The sequence below is a fragment of the Paralichthys olivaceus genome, chromosome 22 (assembly GCF_024713975.1).
Source record: "Paralichthys olivaceus isolate ysfri-2021 chromosome 22, ASM2471397v2, whole genome shotgun sequence".
In the NCBI taxonomy this organism is placed as follows: domain Eukaryota; kingdom Metazoa; phylum Chordata; class Actinopteri; order Pleuronectiformes; family Paralichthyidae; genus Paralichthys; species Paralichthys olivaceus.
In genome coordinates this window covers 7,523,358-7,543,251 of record NC_091114.1, presented here as the reverse complement: position 1 = coordinate 7,543,251, position 19,894 = coordinate 7,523,358, and the positions used below count along the sequence as shown (strand labels likewise).

The window sequence follows — 19,894 nt, the reverse complement described above, 5'->3', positions numbered from 1 at the left end:
GCAGTTCCTTCAAATTCTCCAGTGCGGAGGAAGCTTTGAAATGTTTTAAATTCCTTCCTATGCAAGAATAGAAATAGAAATTGCTTCTAATGTGGCAGAAGAAAAGAGATTGGTTCAAGATTATGGATTTAGAAGCCACAAGATGCGGAGCTCGTGTTCTCCTTGTGGCTTTTTCCATAAATATGTTATTTCTCTATTTATTCTTGTAATATTATGACATTGTTTTCATATGTCCCTAATGCTCCATCGTAGAAGCCACGGAACTAAATGATATAAAACTGTATTATTTTAAAATATTTGACTATTAGGCAACAAACCAATAGGTATTTTCTAAGAGGGCTCTCAGTTTTGGGGACACATAGATATCAGTTCCCTATATGTGCCTGATTTCATTCATCAAGATCCATGAACTATTCCATGAGACACCATGTTAAAGAAAGTGGAGAAAAAAAGGTCCTAGACCGGCCCCCTGATCCAGATCTGCACCAACATTTAATTGTTTCTTTCCTGACCCACAACACATCCTTCCACCAAGTTTTGTGATAATCCATCTTTTTGTTTTTGTGTAATCTGCTTACAAACCAACAAAAACGCCACAATGGAAGCCAACTGGTGGTCTGTCAAGCCACTTCTGAAGGATCCCAGCAGTACTTGTGTCCACAGTCTAAAGCCGACAGTCGTTCCATGTCTGCGTCGCTCAGCGTGAAGTCAAAAAGCCGAGCGTTCTCAGTTATCCTGTCTGGATTGGAGGACTTGGGGAGCACTGGGACACCCTGCTGCACAGCCCAGCACAACAGGACCTGGAAGTGAATGAAAGTTAAAAAAAAGTATTTATTATGAAACCAGAATAGGTGAGTTTGAATTCAAATACTCTGTGTATGTGTTTACCTGGGCAGGTGTGCGTGCACAGTTCTTTGCCACCTCTGTAACACTGGGATCAGTGACCAGCTCCCCTTTCCCTAAAGAGGAGTAGGCTTGGAAACAAACTCCGTACTCCTCACACAGACTCCTCAGCTCTGTCTGGCACAGACGTGGGTGAAACTCTACCTGAAGAAAAAAATATATACATTCTCTGCACAGGCTGTTTTCAGGGTGAACACAATTCTTTTTGCACAGTTGTGTGTGATACCTGTAGCACTGCAGGGGGGATTCTGCAGGTCTGCATCAGCTCTCTCATGTGCGCGGGTGTGTAGTTGGACACTCCGATGGCCTTCAGCTTGCCCTGGCAATGCAGCTCCTCCAGCGCGGCCCAACTCTGAACTCGGTTGCCTGGATTCAAATATTTATTACAATGCTGTTACTCAAGAACAACCACATTTTAGAGGAGGAATGTGAGACGGCAGTTAAAATCTTATGTCATAGTTAGAGGAGCATGTATTTATAAAGCACTCAATACACCTGAGTCAGTAAAAATGATTTACATTTATTTTTGAAACAAGAGTGGCACTCAGTAGAGCACAAACCAACAGTCCCCTTAAATTCTGAACCTTCTAAGACTATAAAAGATACCTAAAACCTGTACCCTATTCAGTCTAAATTATCTCAGCTACACATTGGTGCTAGTTACAGGTTTGTACAGCAGCAGGAGACAAACCTACCCCCTATGAAACCACATTAAAATCTGCAAGATCCAGATTTTTACTTGGATCATCACCAAATTACACACACTCATAAATATCAGTCCCGTAAATGTGCCTGATTGTTTTCACCAAGATACATGAATTATTCAAAGGGAAATCAGTGAAAAGGTCAAACAATTCCATAAATAAATTCCTTCATCCACCCAAAACTTCTCATGTTTTTTTTTTTAGCCCATTTCTCATCCTTCAGCCAAGTTTTGTGGAAATCCGTTCTGTGTTCATAATCCTACTGACCAACAATGTAAACAATACAACTTACTATTCCCACAGACAATTTGGTTTTAATAGATAAATAAACAGTTGCATTGATCTAAAAGTGCAGTTTCTTAAAAAATACTAAAGGTCACAATAATTACATTCATTGATTAAATAGTCCACATGGCAGAGAGGCATTTAAGAGTAAGTGTTTTTTTATTCCTTCATGTGTTAAGCTCTAGACAGAGCACAGAATTTTTCCTGTAATGTAGACGGCAACATGGCTTGTGTCCCTCAAAAGCACCTTTTCCACTGGTCAAAAAACCAACGAACATTTGGCTTTTGTCTGTAATGTGGATGGATTCAGTCTGCAGTCACTCCCAGGTCAAATGACTATGATGTAGACGCAGGTTTTAATCGTCTCCGATCTACAGAAATCCTCTACAGGAGTAAACCTTTTTTAAACCCGCGTATACAGTACATAAAGTAAAATGTGACTTTATGTGAAATCTTTACCTGGGTTGTGTTGATCGGTCACTAGCAGACCCTGAGTACCAGGCCAGTGGATCAGGTAGAGGTCAATGTATTCCAGGTCCAGCTGCGACAGGCTGTGCAGAGCTCCTTCCATGGCTTTGTCACCCTGATCCTTTGGGCCCAGCTTACTGCATCAGGAAGGAGACAAAGTAAACGTTGAGGGGGAAGAATTTTACCAAATGAAGAATTTAGTGCTGTGTAAAAAGAGCCTAGAGCCTCCATATTGTCTCAAAGAATCATGTGATGTGAGTATGACACCTAAACCTTTAGGCAAGCATTATTCATTTTACTCAGCAAATACAGTCAGATAAAGAAAACATTTAAGGTATATTACAATATTGTGAAAGGGGATATCAAGTGTCACATCTCAAAATAAATATTCCATCTATATGTTCATTGTATGGCAGATATATGCTCATATACATCACCTGGTTATGAATACGTCCTGTCTAGTCAAGCCATATTTGGGCAGGAGCACCCTCAGGGCTTGACCCAACTCAGCTTCATTCTTGTAAACAGCTGCACTGTCAAAGGCACGGTAACCTGCAGCCAAGGCGGCATCCACGGCTCGGTGGACGTCCTCAGCACCCCTCAACTTGTAGGTCCCCAAACCCAGGAGGGGCATCTGAATCCCCGTGTTAAGAGGGACAGAAGACGTGGTGGAGGGCGAGGACGACATCTGGTCTGTTTGGAAGCTTTGGTTAACTCAGCACTGTTAAAGAGGGAGACAGAGCAGAGTGAGGAATGAAGGAAGATACTGGTGTTAGAAAATTAGTAATAGTGGCACTAAAATGGAGCAGTGGTGAGGTTCAAAAGCCCTTACAATTTCATTGGACAAGAGTATGACGATAAAGATCTCTGATCCTTGAATCTTAAAAACTTTATTGATCTCTCTTGTAACATATTTCTAGAAAGGATATTCAAATACAGCTTCTTCACCTTCCACCTCCATTTTTTTTAAATACAATCTAAAATCTACTTCCTGGAACTGGTGGTTAAATGTTCCCTCTGTATAAACATCAACACACTGAGTTTGTCATTGCAGCAGTCTGCACGTGTCTTGTTGTAAATACAGTTTGTTTCAGACAACACACAACGTGCTTCTCTTGAGAAATACACACGACGTCACAATATACCGACAGTGACGCAGTGAGCAAAGTAATGTGACTCCTGTGTGCAGCTCGAAAAGACAGAAGAACCAGTAGAACTGGAACCTGGCAGCCATGGATGAAGGTAAGGACCCTATGGTTCATTTAAAAACACTCGCCTTCACTTTTGAGCTGACTTATTTTAAAATGTAGATAAAATGAATGTCAGAGTTCTAAAATACATATAATTTAACCTTACCGACTTTGAACCGTGGTATAAATGTGAATATTTACAACTTGTGATGATTTCCTTCCTTCCTGCTCCTGCACGTGGTCAGCTGACAGTCATGTGACCGTCTAGGCGGTTTTCTCCGTCACCATAGCGACTCCTGCTCCGGCGCCGCGGATTGGAGGAGGAGGCCGGCCAATCAAATCCGCCCACAGGGAGTGGAAGGCGGGAGTTCAGCTCGTCCGGCGAATCACGGGGCGAGCGGAGCGTTTGATTGACAGGCGTTTAACTGTTGACGTCCTGAAGTTCACACGCGTCTGAGGACAAGTGGACGACGTGGGAAATACAAGGCGCCGTTTTCTACAGACATTACGGTGATTTAAAGAGCGCGCGAGAGAGAGCTTCAATATAAACTGTTAATTGTTTTAATTGGAGTAAAGGTTCAGGTTCAACTGAATGGGTTTTCTTGCTAGCTCCTAAGTTAACTGTACATGTATGCTAACAGGAAGTCATTCATTTGTTTTATTTTCAAACCTCCAGCTGAGCCATGACGCTGCAGACCTTCTCCTTCCCTCTTCCTGAAACTCGGTTCTTCAGAGCTGATGGGTCCATCTACAAGTTTAAGATCCGAGGAGGCAGCAGCTTCAGGCAAGACAGAGGCACTCCCATTTATAAAGCTGTCAGTACTCCTCCTTTAGGGGAGAGAAGGAGGTTCAGTGTGAGAGACTCCGCAGCAGAGCAAGATGTGAGGAGTTGTTCTTCTGGCATTATGGATCTAATCTCCTGCAATCATTTCCCTTTTTATTTACAACAGTAGAGTAAAACAACTCAAGCTCAAAATCCAAAAGACAAACACATAATAATAATAATAACTTGGATTTATTTAGCGTCCTGATTGTTGCCCAAATGCCACTTTACAGAGTTAAAAATAAAATCAGAATGAAAAAAAGGAACAAATCAAGGACAGAAAATGATAGATAGATAGATAGATAGAAAGATAGATAGATAGAAAGAAAGCTAGGTGAACACTGCTAGAAGCATCTTACACATCTCAGATTATTTCATCACCCACCCAGCACTAATCCGAATGATCTATAGCCAATACCAATATTTGAATAAGTGCAAAGAAAACCACATAAGAATTACAATCATTTGTGACGAGCTGGCACCTGTCACCTCTGTGCAGCGCTGGACGAAGCTAGAGGTCAACAGAGAAGTATCCAGAGATGCGGCATTACAGATCTTTGTCAGGAGATCACTCAAAGGCATGCCACATTCAATGCCCTGTCACTAAAGGTTCTCAGACCCTATCTGAGGAGTAGGTGGAGGAGGTCAAACAGGTATGGAGGGATTTATCGGCGAGGAGGAGGATCATGGATTAGGATGGGGGTGATGTGCTGTGCTGTGTGGCAGCTGTGTTCTGTGCGTACTGGAGCCTGCCACGGTCCTTTCTGGGTACCACAGAAAGGACTTCATTGCAGTGTTGTTGGTGGGAGGCGTTGAAGGCGTGGATGAGGGTCTCTGTCCCTTTCTTCCTATCCTCCTCAACATCCAACGCTAAAGCAGTGCAAAACATTCTTCAGTCTCAAAAGCAGTTGCTAGATCATTGATTCTTCTCCCTTTTATCTCCATTCTTCGCCCACACCGGTGACGATTACATGCTGTGACTTTGTCTCGATATTTTGTTTCATCTGCACAGAAAAGAGGATCTAAAGCCCCACAGCTTCTGTCTTCCTTTCAGCAGGGACACTAGAGTCCTGAATGATCATCCAAAGTGTGTTGTTATGTAATGTTAAGTAATGTTTCTGACACTCGAGGATCGGCAGCCTCGGCATAGTATAAGGCTCGGTGCCTCATACTATGATCAGATTTTACTGTATATACTGTAGTCACCAAAACTGGAAATACTACCACATTGTATAGTAATGTGTTTATTTCAGTGGAGAGGAGGAGATGGGAGGAAACTGCTTCAATCAGGAGCTGGAGGTAATAATGACTGCACTGTGTCCCTGTGTCTGCATTTTCATTATGTTGACTCACTGTCATTCACACATTTCTTTTTTTGGTCAAATTCCCAATGAACAGATGCATTCTGACTTTATCTTCTCTGTTTTCAGGACATCATCAGAACTGTTCTCGGCAACCTGGACAATCTCCAGCCTTTCTCCAGCACCCACTTCAGTATCTTCCCTTGTATCCCTCAATGTAACTTCACCAGCTTGGTCGTCCATCAGTGTATTTATTCGTCTATATCCACTGTATAGCTCTCCACCACACTCAGGTCATCCGTTACTGTGATGTAAGGGAATGAGGTCATGCAGATGTACAAGTTTGCACGTTAAATTTTAGTTGCGTATCTGTGTTTCATGTGTAAAGTAGCTGAATAAGATAAAGTGGGGACCAAGCAGTAAGGTCACAACCAATGTTTGGAGTTGAGATCCCTTTCGTGCATGCAGCTACTTGTGTTATCTTCAAATCCCTGGGTTTTCTTAACTGTGGCTACCAGATAAGAAGCGGTGGGAGGGATTATCTAAGGTGATGTGCAAACATGATGAGAAGAACCTGAGAGCCTATCCTTTCATTCTCATCCTCTACCTGGAGAAAAAAACGCAGAATGGTGAGGAAACATGCACAGCACTTGGTGTTGCACCTCAAGATATCTGGTAATTCAGCAGAATACATGGGATAGAAATTCCTATTACCCGATCTCATCCTTGACACCTATCCCTCATCTCTTGGTCTTTAAGTGCAGAGGAAGAATAGAGGTGTCTTTATACAGGTCCATAAGGATGTCTCACATGTACTGTATATATTGTACATCTTGTTTCAGGAAAACACAGAGAGAACAGGCTGAGTCCAGTGAGTTGATTTTCTATTACTCGTGAGAAAACAGATTGTACAGATTCTACTTACAAAATGTCTTGTTTGTTATCGCACTGTCTATCCCCTTTAGATTACATTTTATTTTACGTGCTCATGAGTCCATAAAGTGTGTGTTTTCTAGGAGAGCGAGAGAGAGCATCACTCCTCTGTTTCTAAGCCCCAGTCAAAGCGCAGGAAGACGGACTCACCACTAGAGGAGGCCATACTACAGGACTTAGTCAAGGAGCTGGAGGCTGAGAGCAAGATTTCTGTGGTGGGGTGAGTCCTCTATCTACTGTTCTGAAGAGACAATAAGTTCAGCCACATTTACTTTGTCCTTTTGTCTCATTTAATCTTAAGACTCTTTCTGCTGCTTTCTAGATAAGCGTGGCTGAATGAAAGTGTAAGATAAGATAAACGTTATTGATCCTATAGCAGGTAAATTCACCGGTTACAGCAGCAGATAAAGGCGGTGGACAAGAAAGCAAGTGAAAGTATAAAAATAGATAATAAGATACAAAATAAAACAATAGAAAATAAAGACTACATACATAATGTACACTTTTCACTACAGGTGGAACATTTCCTCAAATGGATTATTGCAGTTTCTGGTCTGTGTGGTAATATTTTATTCCTCTCACATCGACTTTGTGATTGTGTTTGCAAGTTTATTTGCTAATTTTTTAGTCTATAGCCTGATATGTAATATTATATACTTGATAGAATTCGAGATTTTATCCACATCATCCACATTTATAATATATTCTCTCTGTTCAACACAACAGAGTGTGTTTAGTCCGTAGACAAGCTTTGCATCAAGTGCAGTGAGGGAGCAACATCTTTGTCATCATAACTGTAGTGTTTGGTTTGTGACAGGTAAGTTATTGTGACAGCAATAGCAGGTATTAGTGGCTTTAATATGGATGATGCAGTGTGTGATTACTGTATATTCACACACACACACACACACACACACACATTGTGTAGAGATGAGTTTTCCACACACACACACGCGCGCGCTCCAGTGATTGAGTTAGTGAATGAGTTATGAAACAAGACAGGAGGCAAACGGGCGCCACCTCAATCACTCTGACAGTCAGTTCAGTAGGGTGAAACTTATTATGTAAAATGCTCACACACACTGGCAGGCATACACACACAAACACACACTCACAGACACAGATACACACAAACAGGGAAACCCTGTGTTTCCTGTGAAACCTGTGTTCCACTTATGTAAACAGAATTGTCTCCTTTCTTTAAAACTTGACGAACGCACAGTCAAATGCACAAACTGTGTAAATATCCTGGGAAAAAAAAAACCCCGTCCTCGAGCATCATTACCAGTTCACAGGAAATCAAGTTTCATTGAGCATTTCTCATTGAATTACATTCACCACATTGACCATTACATTAACATGTCCTCACAAAGGTGGCGCACATTAGCACGCAGCAGTGCGAGTTCAAAAGTACAGCGCACGTATTGTACAAACACAATTACTGTCCATGTTCAACCCTTACTCTGCGTGTGTGTGTGTGCCTATCTGATGCCCTGGAGGGACAGAAGGTTTGTTTTTGTGTTAAACCTGCTGGAAACAAGGGAACAGAAAAGTACCAGTTATAGAGAACAAGTGTGGACGAAGAACGGACAAAAAGAGCTTTCAGCTCTGTTGTCATGTCTCTTTGTGTAACATTGACTGTGCAGTTCATAACTAAATGCACAGGTAATACTAAATATTATTATAAATGTATGTCTGATCAGTTTACTGATGGAATTAAAAAGTGTGCTTGAGTCCTTATCAGACACGTTTTGCCGTTTATTATTCTTTCTTAGCAAAAGTCAGTCTTCTTTGTTCCTCTCCATACCCATGTGTTAGCTACACACTTGGTGTTTCTTTAGTTAGCCCTCACCATCTCATGCTAAGCCAAATACTTCTCAGCTGACTTCTGGGCTTTCTCGTTGTCCTTTATCAGAGTTTTCTATTATTCTTTCTACTGTAAAATAGAATTTCTAAGCTGTAGATTCTTGTTCCATTCTTTGCTCTGCAGCTTCAGCTTAGTCACGGGAGATGTGGTTTGGTCAGATTCAATAAAACACTGCACTTGATGCGGTGCTCGGTTGAAATTAAGATTTGCCACCCTGACTTTTTTGATGCCCTAACTCATGTAAGCACTTTTAAGTGTAGAAGCACAGTTAAGTCTTGTGATTGTTGAAGTCAGCAGTTCGGTAATCCTGGGAAACTGACCACCTGCATTTCTTCTGTCTGTCAGGACAATCATGCTTTTAGGTATGTCTGGCTCTTTCTACCATGGAAGCTGAGTGGACTTCTTAAAAGCCACTTTGGACAGTGTCTGCTAATGCATGTGAAGTAATGTAGTTTAGACTCTTCATACAGCTCTTGTAACAAGATGAAGTTAAGAGTATCTTAAGGCCTTTGGAGGCCATGCACAAGCATGACACCATCAAATCACTCATCATTTTAAATATTTATAGACAATTATATCCAACAAACCCCAACCTTACATTCGTTTTTATATTATAGATCAGATATATAGAGAGGAGTATTGACCATGTCCACTTCATGAAAAATTCACATGCAAAACTTGTTTTTTAGTCACTTGCTTGATCAGCTCAAATATATTTATATGTTGAGTTCCAGCTGGTGATTATTAGTTAACCACACTTTCAAAGATGTATACAAAAGCAATTGTTCCCTCAGAGTAAGGTAGCTTGGTTATGTGTGACTTTCAGCATGCTGCATGTGGACAATCCACAGGAAGAGGGAGCGGTCAAAGAGGATCCAGGACATGTCAAGGTGATGCTTTTCATTTGCTCATTCATTCACATTCATTCATCTTTTACTCACATTTATACACAGTGAACTGATTTGTCAGTCTCTTAAATGTCAAATGAAGAAGTCAGTTATCTCAGCGCACTGGTGTGTCGACGTAACCCAGTCCAACCGCACACACACACACACACTTGTGGCACCTCTGCCTTTATTGCAGCCCCAGGCGAACATTAGTGCAGACAGGTAGGATAACAAGTGTGATTAAGGTTAATAATAGCATTACATCAGACAAAGAGTCAGACAGAGAGTGTAGGCCACATTTGTGTGTGTGTGTGTGTGTGATGTAAAGCAACATCTCAGATCTGCCCCGCCCCGCTCTCTTCTTGTCCACGTCCCATCATCTCATTTGATCCTTCTTTTTTTTTTACACTCTGACACTTCTTTCCACCTCTTCCATCTACAGCTTTTCCTTTTTTTTCTCTCACATTTGTTTCAAGTGGAAAAAATGATTTAAACTAATTATGTCAGCCCATTGAGTTATTTATTTTCTTAACACTGAGGAGGAAGTGCCAATACAAGTCTACAGAGCTTTAACAAGGATTACGTTGGAATATTGTGGTGATGTCAAGGTGATTTTCAGGGAGTTTGTCACTCATGCACGAATTCAAGAGAAAACTTGTGAACATTTTTGTAAATTAACTGCAATTTACAGTAATAATAATAGATTCACTCCACTTAGAATTAACAGCAGGGTCTTTTTACACAAGAGTTTGAATTCATACAAAGATGAAGAGCCTTTTTTAAACTTCATGAGCTGTGGTTAGTTCAGTAGCCCAGAGTTTTTCTTGTTTTTCTAGCTCTTTGCCTTGGGTGTCAGGTTGGTTCTACCACAGTTAGTCAGCTAGTTAGCTATTAAAGCTTTGCCATGATTTTAATCTCTTTTTAATCCTCATTTAATCCTTTTTTGACAAACTCCAGCTGAAATCAGGCGTCAACATGATGAGTGAGAGTCCAAGTGAAGTGCAGCCGGGGACAATACAGGACATGGAATCAGAAGAGGAAGATAAGGCAGCTTCAGAGAGGTCAGGGTTTCTGACTCGACTGGCCAGGTTAGTGTTAGTGATGGCACAGTGGGCACTAACAAGTAGTATTTCACTTGCATGCAACAGACAGTTGCAGAGAAGTTAGTAGCAGATCTGCACACAGCAGAATAGAAGACTCACGTCAAGTCTTATCTGTAGATTTGATTGACTTTTACACCCACAGGAGAAACGAGCTGATTAGAACTAAGAGAGAAAAAGAAGATGTCAGAGTTTAGGATGGATTGGGGAAATCCAGCTCTGCACAGAAATTACAATATTCCTGTGAAGTATCTGTTCAGGCAAGCTGGGACACCAGACGTCCGCGGGGGGAAACAAGGACTGACTCAAGTACCTCAACGTTGAGGGAACATGTCAAATCTTACAAATGTAGTCTTATGGTTTACCCTGTAGTCGTTATGGTAATATCGATGTACAGTAGCAGCTTAATTGAATGAGACCAAGAAGCAGAGAGCTGCACTCATCATTTGTGCAACTTTTTTCGACTTGAACAGACTTTTAAAATCTCTCGTTCTGTATCTCTTTGCAGCCAAATCTTCCCTTTCTCATTGTTCTTCAGGGACAAGTGAGAGACAGGAAGGTCAAAGTAGTTCAAGTAGTGGAGCCTCACTGGTGTTAGTTTGGTTAAACTTGTTTTGATTTCTTCATGAACTTAAATTTATAGATTTGTTGGTTTTCTTCAACCTCAATAGATTCCTGTTTACATTTGTATGTATCAGTCTAGTGTTTATAACTTCCCCTGAGGTTTCTGCTCATGTTTTCTATTGTACTTGTTACATTTTCCATTGTATTTATTTGTTGGGAAATATTGACGTATTTAACTATTGTTACAGAGATGGAGAGTCTATTTTTCACCATATCTCATTGTAGGTTTCCCTAATACAAGCGAATAAATGTTCTAATTTCTTTGTAGCCTTTTGTCTTTTTATGGTGAGTCGATGTTGGGTTTATTTACATTAGGATATTTACAGCTTTTCCTGAAATATACTAGAAAACAACAGAATATCCTCTTATACTGCATATACTGTATATATTAAAAAAAGCAGGTAAAAAATAGCCAAATCGCTAAATAAATGCCAATAGAACAAAAGTATTCCTCTAAAATCTTGGTATTACCACAGAATCAGAGACCAGAGATCTTCCTCTATCCTTTGTGACTCCATAAATATGAGTTTGGTTTCCTCTACTTTCTAATTTGTTTGTCCGTCTGTTTCTCACAATAACAACACAACAGCTGCAGCAGTTTCTCATTGCATGATCTGCTCTGTATTGTTGACTCTAGATCACTGCGTCTCTGTCCATTTCTGCTCGTGTATAACCTCTCAGCTCTAATTTGTATGCTTATCATGTTTTCCTGTTTTAGCAGGATGGAAATTCAAGAGTGCTGTAAAATTAAAGTGTTGACATTGTTGCTCAGTGTGCAGACTGTCAGATGAGCTAGGAAAACACGTTCTGATGCTTTTATTCTGATTGCTGTAGAACCTTCCGTAACATTTCCACTCCTTCGTTTGTGCATGTGTGTGTGTGTGTGTGTGTGTCCTTGTAAGTGCACACCTGATCACCTTGTGGAAACTCCACTTTCCTCCTGTCAATCTAAATGAGCTAAGTGTTCTGTGTGTGCGTGCATAGTTAAAAGTGTATAAACCCACAAGTATTTATACCTGATGCAAATATACAAAAAAGCAAGGTGTGTGCGTGTGTGTGTGTGTTTATGTCTATGTGTGGCTGCATGCACGTGTCCAAGTGTTTATATATGGAGGAAAACTGGTCAACTCAAACATTATCTTAGAAACAGGAAAACTTTGCCTAATCCTCTCCTTACGTTGTCACAGGGCCACAAATAACACACACATCATTTATCTTAGATTTACTCACACACTCTGACCACACACACAATACCCTGTCAATACATAATGATGCATACACAAAAGATTTAAAACGCACACTTCATATTCTTTCCCTCACACACCAACACACACATGCGCAGATGCGTGTGCACACGCACTGAGATTAAAATAACAGGGCAGAAGTGGAAGCGGACACATTAATGATATTATAGTTATTCAAGACGCCACAGTTTCCAGGGCAGCCGAGAGCGACGGGGCCACTGAGTGATACAAACATCAGTCACCCCGCTGAGTCACACTGGAGTAATGTGTGTGTGTATGTGTGTGAGCTTTAGCTGCAAGAGAGACTCCAGTTTAACAAAGTTCATTCATGTCTCTCTCTCATGATGAGGTGCTGTGGCCCACTCAGATGCAGTCTCTCTACCCCTCTCTCTTTGGTTGGCATGGAATCAGAAGAAACACACACACTGCGGCCGTCCATGCAACTTACAGTCAACACACAAAACTATTAGTGTGTGTAGGTGGGGGGGTTTAAGTGATGATGTCACACATTCCGTTTTCCATTGACATAACTGGATTGGGAATGTTTGGGGTAGAGGGGCCATAAGATGATAATTGTGTTTTCGTTAGAAGGTGCGTGTGTGTGTGTGTGTGTGTGTGTGTGAGTGAACGTGCAGAGCTGGAAGTTAATCCAGCATCGACTGGATCCTGCGTTACTGCAGCCTTGCATTGAAATAGAAGTGTGTGTTGCTCAAACATCACCTGCTGTCATGCAACGTATGTTTACAAAAGACATCTGAGAGGAAAACAATAAGTGAATGACATCATTCTTATCCAGCCAGTGTTCTGTATTGACAGGGGGTTTAGAGGACACGGCTGCCATTATACTTTTTTCTTATTGTCAACAAAACACAAGAAAAGGCCAAATCCTCGACTTGGACTTCCCATCCCGGTCTGCAGCCTCAAAGCAAAGAAGGAACCAAACGTAGACTGTTTATGAAGATGGATGACATGACAGCTCCCCAAAGGTAAAGCCAAAGTGCCTTGATTGCAAACTGGTGGATGTCTCCAGTATAGGTCAGAAATCCTGCCTCCTCCATGTCAGTGATTTGGACATGGACCATAATAAAATAATTGTCGGTAGTTCTTATCACGCTGATGTATGTTCAAGTTCCAGTAATTCTTTTGATGATATTAAAATGTAGGGAGACGTGATGATTGACAGCTGAGATTGACTCACGATTAGTGGAGCGCATGTATTAGGTAGACATCTCTACCACAGCCGATCTGGACTGTACAGACTCTGACTCCAAATGATGGCAGTGATTATTTCCTGGGATATTTTAGCTTAATTTCTGGATCATGGGAGAGAGTGGAGACACTTCATCCATCTTTATATACAGTCTATCATCCCAAATATATGGTTTAATTTTTTTATTAAGGCCAAGTCATTCAGAAAATGGCTTGGCACTGTAGCGTGAAGCAAATGTTCACTTTTGGAGACTATTTTTCCCGTGGAGCAAAACACGTTCGTTAGTCTGATGAGTAAACGTCAACAAGCAGGAGTGAGTCAAACTAGACAAAGTGTTTTGTTTATGATAATGAAGGAACATGTCACTAAGCGCAACAGAGTGGCTCACTGATGTGTTTTTAATAGCTGCTGGACAACAATGGAGCGCTGTGGCACAGAGGAATAATCTATAATCAAGCTATGAGTCCCACATGACTCTGCCAAGGCCCAACACACACTCATAAATATCCCCATTATAGTCCTCATTTGGGTTTTTTATCAAGATCCATTCATTAATTATTGAAAAATTGACAAAAATGTCACAAAATATCACATAAAAAAAAAGTATCACCTTCCTTGATCAAATCTGAATGCAGTCTTTCCCAAGAATCTGTCCTCTAAATTTTTTAAAGATTGTTTATTCCTGCTAACAAATAGCAATTAAACCATAACCCCCTTTGCAGAGGTAATAGAAGTAATATGATAATAGGAGAAATCCATTGTACAGTATTTTTATTTCAGTACAAACTGTTGATCTGTAACTGTAATTCAGGCTTAAAATGTCAGTTTTCATAAAACAAGTAAAAAAAAAAAAATTTGCCAGAGTAATATGAATATTCAACCTTTTTCTGAAGTAAAGTAGATTTTATTCTTGACATTCTTTCCTGACACTTCCTGACATCTGTTGTTGATCTGTTGGTTCTTGTATGTCATTAATTTGTCTAGGTTGAAATTCATTGAAGTAATAGATATATAATTCAAATAAGGTTTGTATGGATTCTATAGTATAAATAAAAAGATTTAAAAAGCAAAAGACAGATAGGAAACTCTTGAATTGGGCGTGTTTCTCTTTCCGAACATTTCAAATGCACAAAATTAAAAGGAGAAAGATTATTTGACGTCCTAAGGAGTTTTAAAGAGTAAAGCTGAGTGATTCAGGATTGACCGAAAAACTCAAGCAATGATAAAAACTGCATCTGAAATCTGATCCAAAATATCTCGTGATGGAGTCAAATGTCCGCTCTGACGCAGCTCCAGCTGCTGCTCAGGCGACTGCGATTGTATTGTTTGGTGAGTTCTTCTTAATTCAGTTCAACTGGCAGATTCTGTTGAGGACAAAGAGTCAAGCCATTTATTTTTATGGCCCAGTATCAGTGGGCTGCAGTGTCTCAGTGGGTTTCGTTGGCAAACTAATGCAGTGACTCCCAACCTCACCTCGGGGAAGACATGGAAAAACTCATTGAGAAAATGTAACCTCAGGAGAGGAAGTTTAAATAGAGGAACCCCTACATGCACACGCGCGCACACACACACACACACACACACACAGTGACATCTAACCAATCCCACCCCTCCTCCTCTGATGGCTGGGAAGCTTTTCCAGCTACTAAGTTTGTTCCTTCACCGTGAAACCCTGTTTCATTTGGAGACGCACCAAGAGAGGACAAAGGGAAGCTATTGTGGGTCTTTGGCACCGCGTTTGAAGATCTAGAACCTTTGAGGAGTGACAGTGATGCTCGTCAATGTTCTGATCTGACAGTCGCTGACCTCTGATGTGTCACTGAAGCCGATGCGTACGTGCTGCGACAAATAATCAAATTAAAAGAATGTCTTTACCCGCTGGAGTTTGGAGAGGAAGGTTGCTAAGCTGACATCCTCTGTTCAAGACAAAAAGTAGAAGAGAAGCAGAGTCAGGCGTTCCCCAAATATACCCAGCATGTGCCACACACACACACACACACACACATACACACACATACTGAGAAAAAGAGTTGACCGAAAACCACAATATCTTCTGACCCGACCCTGCCCTTCCTCCTGCAGCCACAAATGGAAAACCCAGGCAGTGTGTGTGTGTGTGTGTGTGTGTGTGTGTGTGAGATCTCCCATTCAGTATTTTCATTCCCTGCCAGTGTGTATCAGGCTTAAATTATAATTTGTGTGATTAAATATGTGTACATGCTTTTATGTGTGCCTCCCTGCATGTGTATGTGTGTGAGGTGAAGCTGTGTGTGTGTCTGTGTGTGTGAGGTGAAGCTGTGTGTGAGGTGAAGCTGTGTGTGTGTGTGTGTGTGTGTGTGTGTGTGTGTGTGTGCTCTCACTGTTGTGGCCATGCGTTGATGGAAAACCTATCTAGTTTTCCTCTGTGTCACAGCAGCAGTCCCCCTGAAGGTTTAAAGCAGAGTGCGAGGATGGGGAGGGTGGAGGGACGCGGAGATGTTAACACACTCTAGGAGGAAGACAGAGAAGAAGTTCAAGGCCATTAGAATATTGCTGGAGAGTGCTTTGATGCACAGGTAGGGCGAGTGGTGGAGAAAGACTAAAGAGGGAGCTGTAGAAAAAAAAAAAAAAGGCTCAGACACACTCAGCTCTCTTATTGTGGGTGTGCCCAGAGCTATAAGTGCCTTACCTGTGTTACTTATAGCCCTGCATGAGGCTCGGAGGAGACACACACTCACACACACACCTGTCTGTCCACACACCTGCCCTGCGCTTCAGACGCTGTGCTCTTCACTCTACATCTTCAGGTAAGACCCTGCTCATTTTTTAACACCTTGGATACATTTGAAATGGAAGGAACAGATATTTTAAACTTGATTCTTGCATTCTTAAAGATCTTTGAGGCTTTTTTCTGCAAATGCAAAAATATAGAAGTTTAATTAAGGTGAGATTTTGTACATTTGGGAGGAAATGTTTCTTTAAACCCATTCACCTGTTTGAGGATTTCACATTTTGCATGTATTTGCTCTACAGTAACATGACAGTAACATGTTGCAGTTTTTGGAAAGCATCTTTCAGAGTTTCTTTTAACATTGTTAATAATTCAGATAACATTTTATAAAAGTTAGCATTATTTTTTCTGAATTATAGAAATAATATTATACAATATATTATATAAAATGTATTGTTCTCTTTCAGTGAGGCTTTACATCCAAATCAGTAAATTCCATATTTGCATTAAGATGCAGTTTATCCAAACTACATTTATTGTATCTGATGTAAATTTCAAATGTTTATTGTTTGTGATTTGGTTTGATGGTTTGAATCCTTCATACAACTGAAGTGATGAGTGGATGAGTGACAGGGAAATATTTCCAACTCTTTCTTTCCAAATATTTCATTTGATGTTTCTTTTAGAAAGGATGCATGAGTTTTCACTCTGGATGTGGTTTTATAGAAACATCTTCAGCAGTATTTAATGTCTTTAAGATGCACGGTGCCAAATGTTGGAGCAGCAGCTTACGACACTGCGGACAAACTTTGTGTCTTCGTGTTTTAAGTTCCTCTTACACAGATCTTTTAAAGGCAGCATTGATAACATGATTTTCAGAAGGTGTTCCTGTGTTTCAACAATCCAAACTTTTCCAGTGTGTTCTTGGTGGTCTCGAATGCCCGCCCTCCCACTGTCATTTCCCAAAGTGGCGTGTCGTCTATTACAACCCACTTTCCTTGAAAACCAAACCTCCGGGCGTGGAAACGGCACATAAGAGGAAAAAGCCCCCCACCCCCCAGCTGACATGGGGTTAATTGGCCTCACACACTCACACACACACAACGACACTTACACACAATCCTGACCCGTTAATTTGGTCTTATACCAGCAGCGTAAATGGCGTCCCTAGGGCTGTTCCGCCATCGCCACAGCGGTGATTCCCAGCACTCCCTGGGCTGGAAAGAGCTGCCATTTTAGAGGGCAAGGGTCAGGATCAGCAAATTCTCAGGAAAATATGACTTTATTGTTTACACACGTGCTGGAGTGGGGGTGCATCCACGTGCGTCCATGAACACTCAGCACCATGCATGCACATGTGCGTGTTCCTGCTTATGTGCGTTCATGTGCAAAACAACAAGACACACGCACAGGATCCTTCACCTGAGTGAGACTGTTATAGGCGATAGGCCGATGAATCTGCCGTCATGTTCTCAGCTACGTGCACATTCGCACGAGTCGGGGAGAGCTGTGTACACATGTGTCAGCAGGTAGCTGTTAAATGAGGCAGATTGAAAAGCTAAAGACAGTTGGCTATTGTTTTTATCCACACCGGCTGTTACTCAGCTGAGTGACACGCAGCCAGACACGCAGGATGGGAAATCACCTTGGCCCGATGGAGACGGTTGCTCAGGGCAACGCTTTGATTTCAGGGCAAAGTTCAACAGCAGGAGATCATATGTCTTTGAGATCATGGCTCCAAATGAACTTCTAATGAGTTCAAATTATTATTTGTATAAAGACGTTAAACTTCTCTGGAGTCTTATCACTGCTCTGTTTTGACCCTCCAGGCTGCCGTTCAGATGACGCCGTGCGTGACCTCACACCTCTGCCTGCTGGTCTTACCAGTGATGTCACTGCTGCTGCTCTTATCTCCCATTGGTTGGAGCTACGATGGCCTCGCCCCTGGCTGTCACCTTTACCGTGAGTTACACACGAGCACACAGGAGTACACCGTTTTAAGACCCCAAATCTATTCATGGGGAGCAACAGGGTTTATGGGTAATGTGGTCTTGAGAACGTTATCATCAACAGTTCAGACTATCGACATATAAATATAAAGATGGATGACACATCTTTCTAGAAATCTATAAAAGAATTCCGAGGATACAACCAGCGCCATCTTGTGCATTTGGAGTCTGAGCAGTTGCGATGGGGGGATGGAGCAGGGGTAGCGAGGTCCTGTTGATACAATGGCTCAGCCAATCTCAGATGTCAATCATGGCTCAACACACACATAAGCTCATTCGCCCTCTCTCTTCCTCTCCAGCCTTCAACGTGACCATCCGCAGTGACCGCCGCAGCACGTGTAAAGGCACCCATCTGGTCTACGCCTGCGTGGGCTACTGCGAGTCCAGCGCCTTCCCGTCCAGATACTCCGTACTCGTGGCCTCCAACTTCACCCACAACATCACCTCCGCCTCACGATGCTGCACCATCAGCAAGGACGCCAAGGTGAGGAGCAGAGGGAGGTGACTGGATGTGCGCCACAACACAGAGTTTCAAATGTTCTTATTCATGGCCTATTGCTCGTCTCCCCTCAGGTCAAAGTTCGTCTGGACTGCCCTCGTGGTCGCCACCACGATGAAATAGAGATCCTGACAGCGAAGGCGTGTCGCTGCGACATGTGCCGCAAGTCCCGCTACTGACATATCATGACAGCATGCTGTGTCACAGTGGGATAACAACCAACATTCCACTTCACTGATTCAACAGTAACTATCCTTCATCTGTCTGTGTTGGCTTTTTTTAAATGTTGAAAAAAAATTCACTTTAACTTCAAACAAATTGATTCCACCATGTTATTCTCAGAACCAGAGTGTCCTTCATTTGTTTTTGTAAAGAAAATCAAAAGAAGGAGAGTCCATATAAAATTGGATCTGGATCACTTACCCAGTGCTTTTATATTGAAATGCAAAACTCACACTTTTGAATGTCCAATAAGACGTGTGGGTGTACTGATGTCTTTGTGAGGCTGCAGAGACCTTATGGAGTGAGGACATTTTGGGAAAGTGAGGAAATTGTGACTGGTCCCCACTTTCTCAAAGGGCTTTTTAAGGGTTAAGACGCTCAACTTGGCAGGCGTTTGCAAAAATCTAAACTTTATTGACTTAAAACTCTGTTTGCCGGTGGACAAAGGGCCTGAATGCAGGCGGAAAAAATTGTTTTGCAAAATATTAGTGTGTAAGTTGTGACGGTTGAGGCTAGGTCTAGTGCCCTCATTAGATAGAAGTGTTTTGTTTGTTGTGTTAAATGTGATGTGAGGGCGGCTCTTGTAGAAAACTTGATCGACACGCGTGTGTTCCAGTATAAACGTTCTGTCACAAAAAGTGAAACTTGGCTTTACAGTTACATGTACACAAATAGAAATGAAAAATATTCACACTCATTCATACTCAAGCACGATGCAGACTCAATCAAATTCAAACTCTTTCATACTGAATTATATATACATATCATATTATATATAGTTTATATTGAAATACAGTGTAGTCCAAGCACAGTGGTCTCAAACTTTAAAAGACCAGGCTGTATGACAACATGAATAAAAACAAGTGAGGCAGTTATGTCATCTCATCATTGACTTGTTTGAAATGTCAGCAAAAT

General features: G+C 41.5%; 2 protein-coding genes across 6 annotated transcripts; one reads left to right on the top strand and one right to left on the bottom strand.

Annotated features, from left to right (window-relative positions):
- Nucleotides 1-473: 473 nt before the first annotated feature.
- On the bottom strand, nt 474-4,351 carry LOC109634774 (glyoxal reductase). Of its 3 annotated transcripts, none has more exons than XM_020095464.2 (6): nt 4,221-4,351; nt 2,798-3,081; nt 2,352-2,497; nt 1,130-1,269; nt 889-1,047; nt 474-800 (listed from the first exon to the last, which is right to left on the bottom strand). In XM_020095464.2, the coding sequence occupies exons 2-6, from the start codon at nt 3,046-3,048 to the stop codon at nt 621-623; spliced, it is 876 nt and encodes a 291-aa protein (XP_019951023.2). In that variant the 5' UTR covers nt 3,049-3,081; nt 4,221-4,351; the 3' UTR covers nt 474-620. The 3 variants fall into 3 exon arrangements, with proteins under 3 accessions (XP_019951023.2, XP_069374308.1, XP_019951022.2); XM_069518207.1 differs by lacking the exon at nt 4,221-4,351 and adding an exon at nt 3,752-3,884; XM_020095463.2 differs by lacking the exon at nt 4,221-4,351 and adding an exon at nt 3,717-3,838.
- LOC109634775 (uncharacterized) lies at nt 4,029-19,075 on the top strand. 3 transcript variants are annotated; one of them, XM_069518205.1, is made up of 11 exons: nt 4,029-4,060; nt 4,227-4,334; nt 5,627-5,672; nt 5,804-5,867; nt 6,193-6,303; nt 6,517-6,545; nt 6,691-6,827; nt 9,301-9,364; nt 18,079-18,211; nt 18,558-18,742; nt 18,832-19,075. In XM_069518205.1, exons 2-11 carry the CDS (start codon nt 4,234-4,236, stop codon nt 18,934-18,936), a joined length of 975 nt encoding a protein of 324 aa, XP_069374306.1. In that variant the 5' UTR covers nt 4,029-4,060; nt 4,227-4,233; the 3' UTR covers nt 18,937-19,075. The 3 variants fall into 3 exon arrangements, with proteins under 3 accessions (XP_069374306.1, XP_069374307.1, XP_069374305.1); XM_069518206.1 differs by lacking the exon at nt 4,029-4,060 and having other exon boundaries at nt 4,221-4,334; nt 5,804-5,879; nt 6,727-6,827; XM_069518204.1 differs by lacking the exon at nt 4,029-4,060 and having other exon boundaries at nt 4,221-4,334; nt 5,804-5,879.
- The last annotated feature ends 819 nt before the right edge of the window (nt 19,076-19,894 follow it).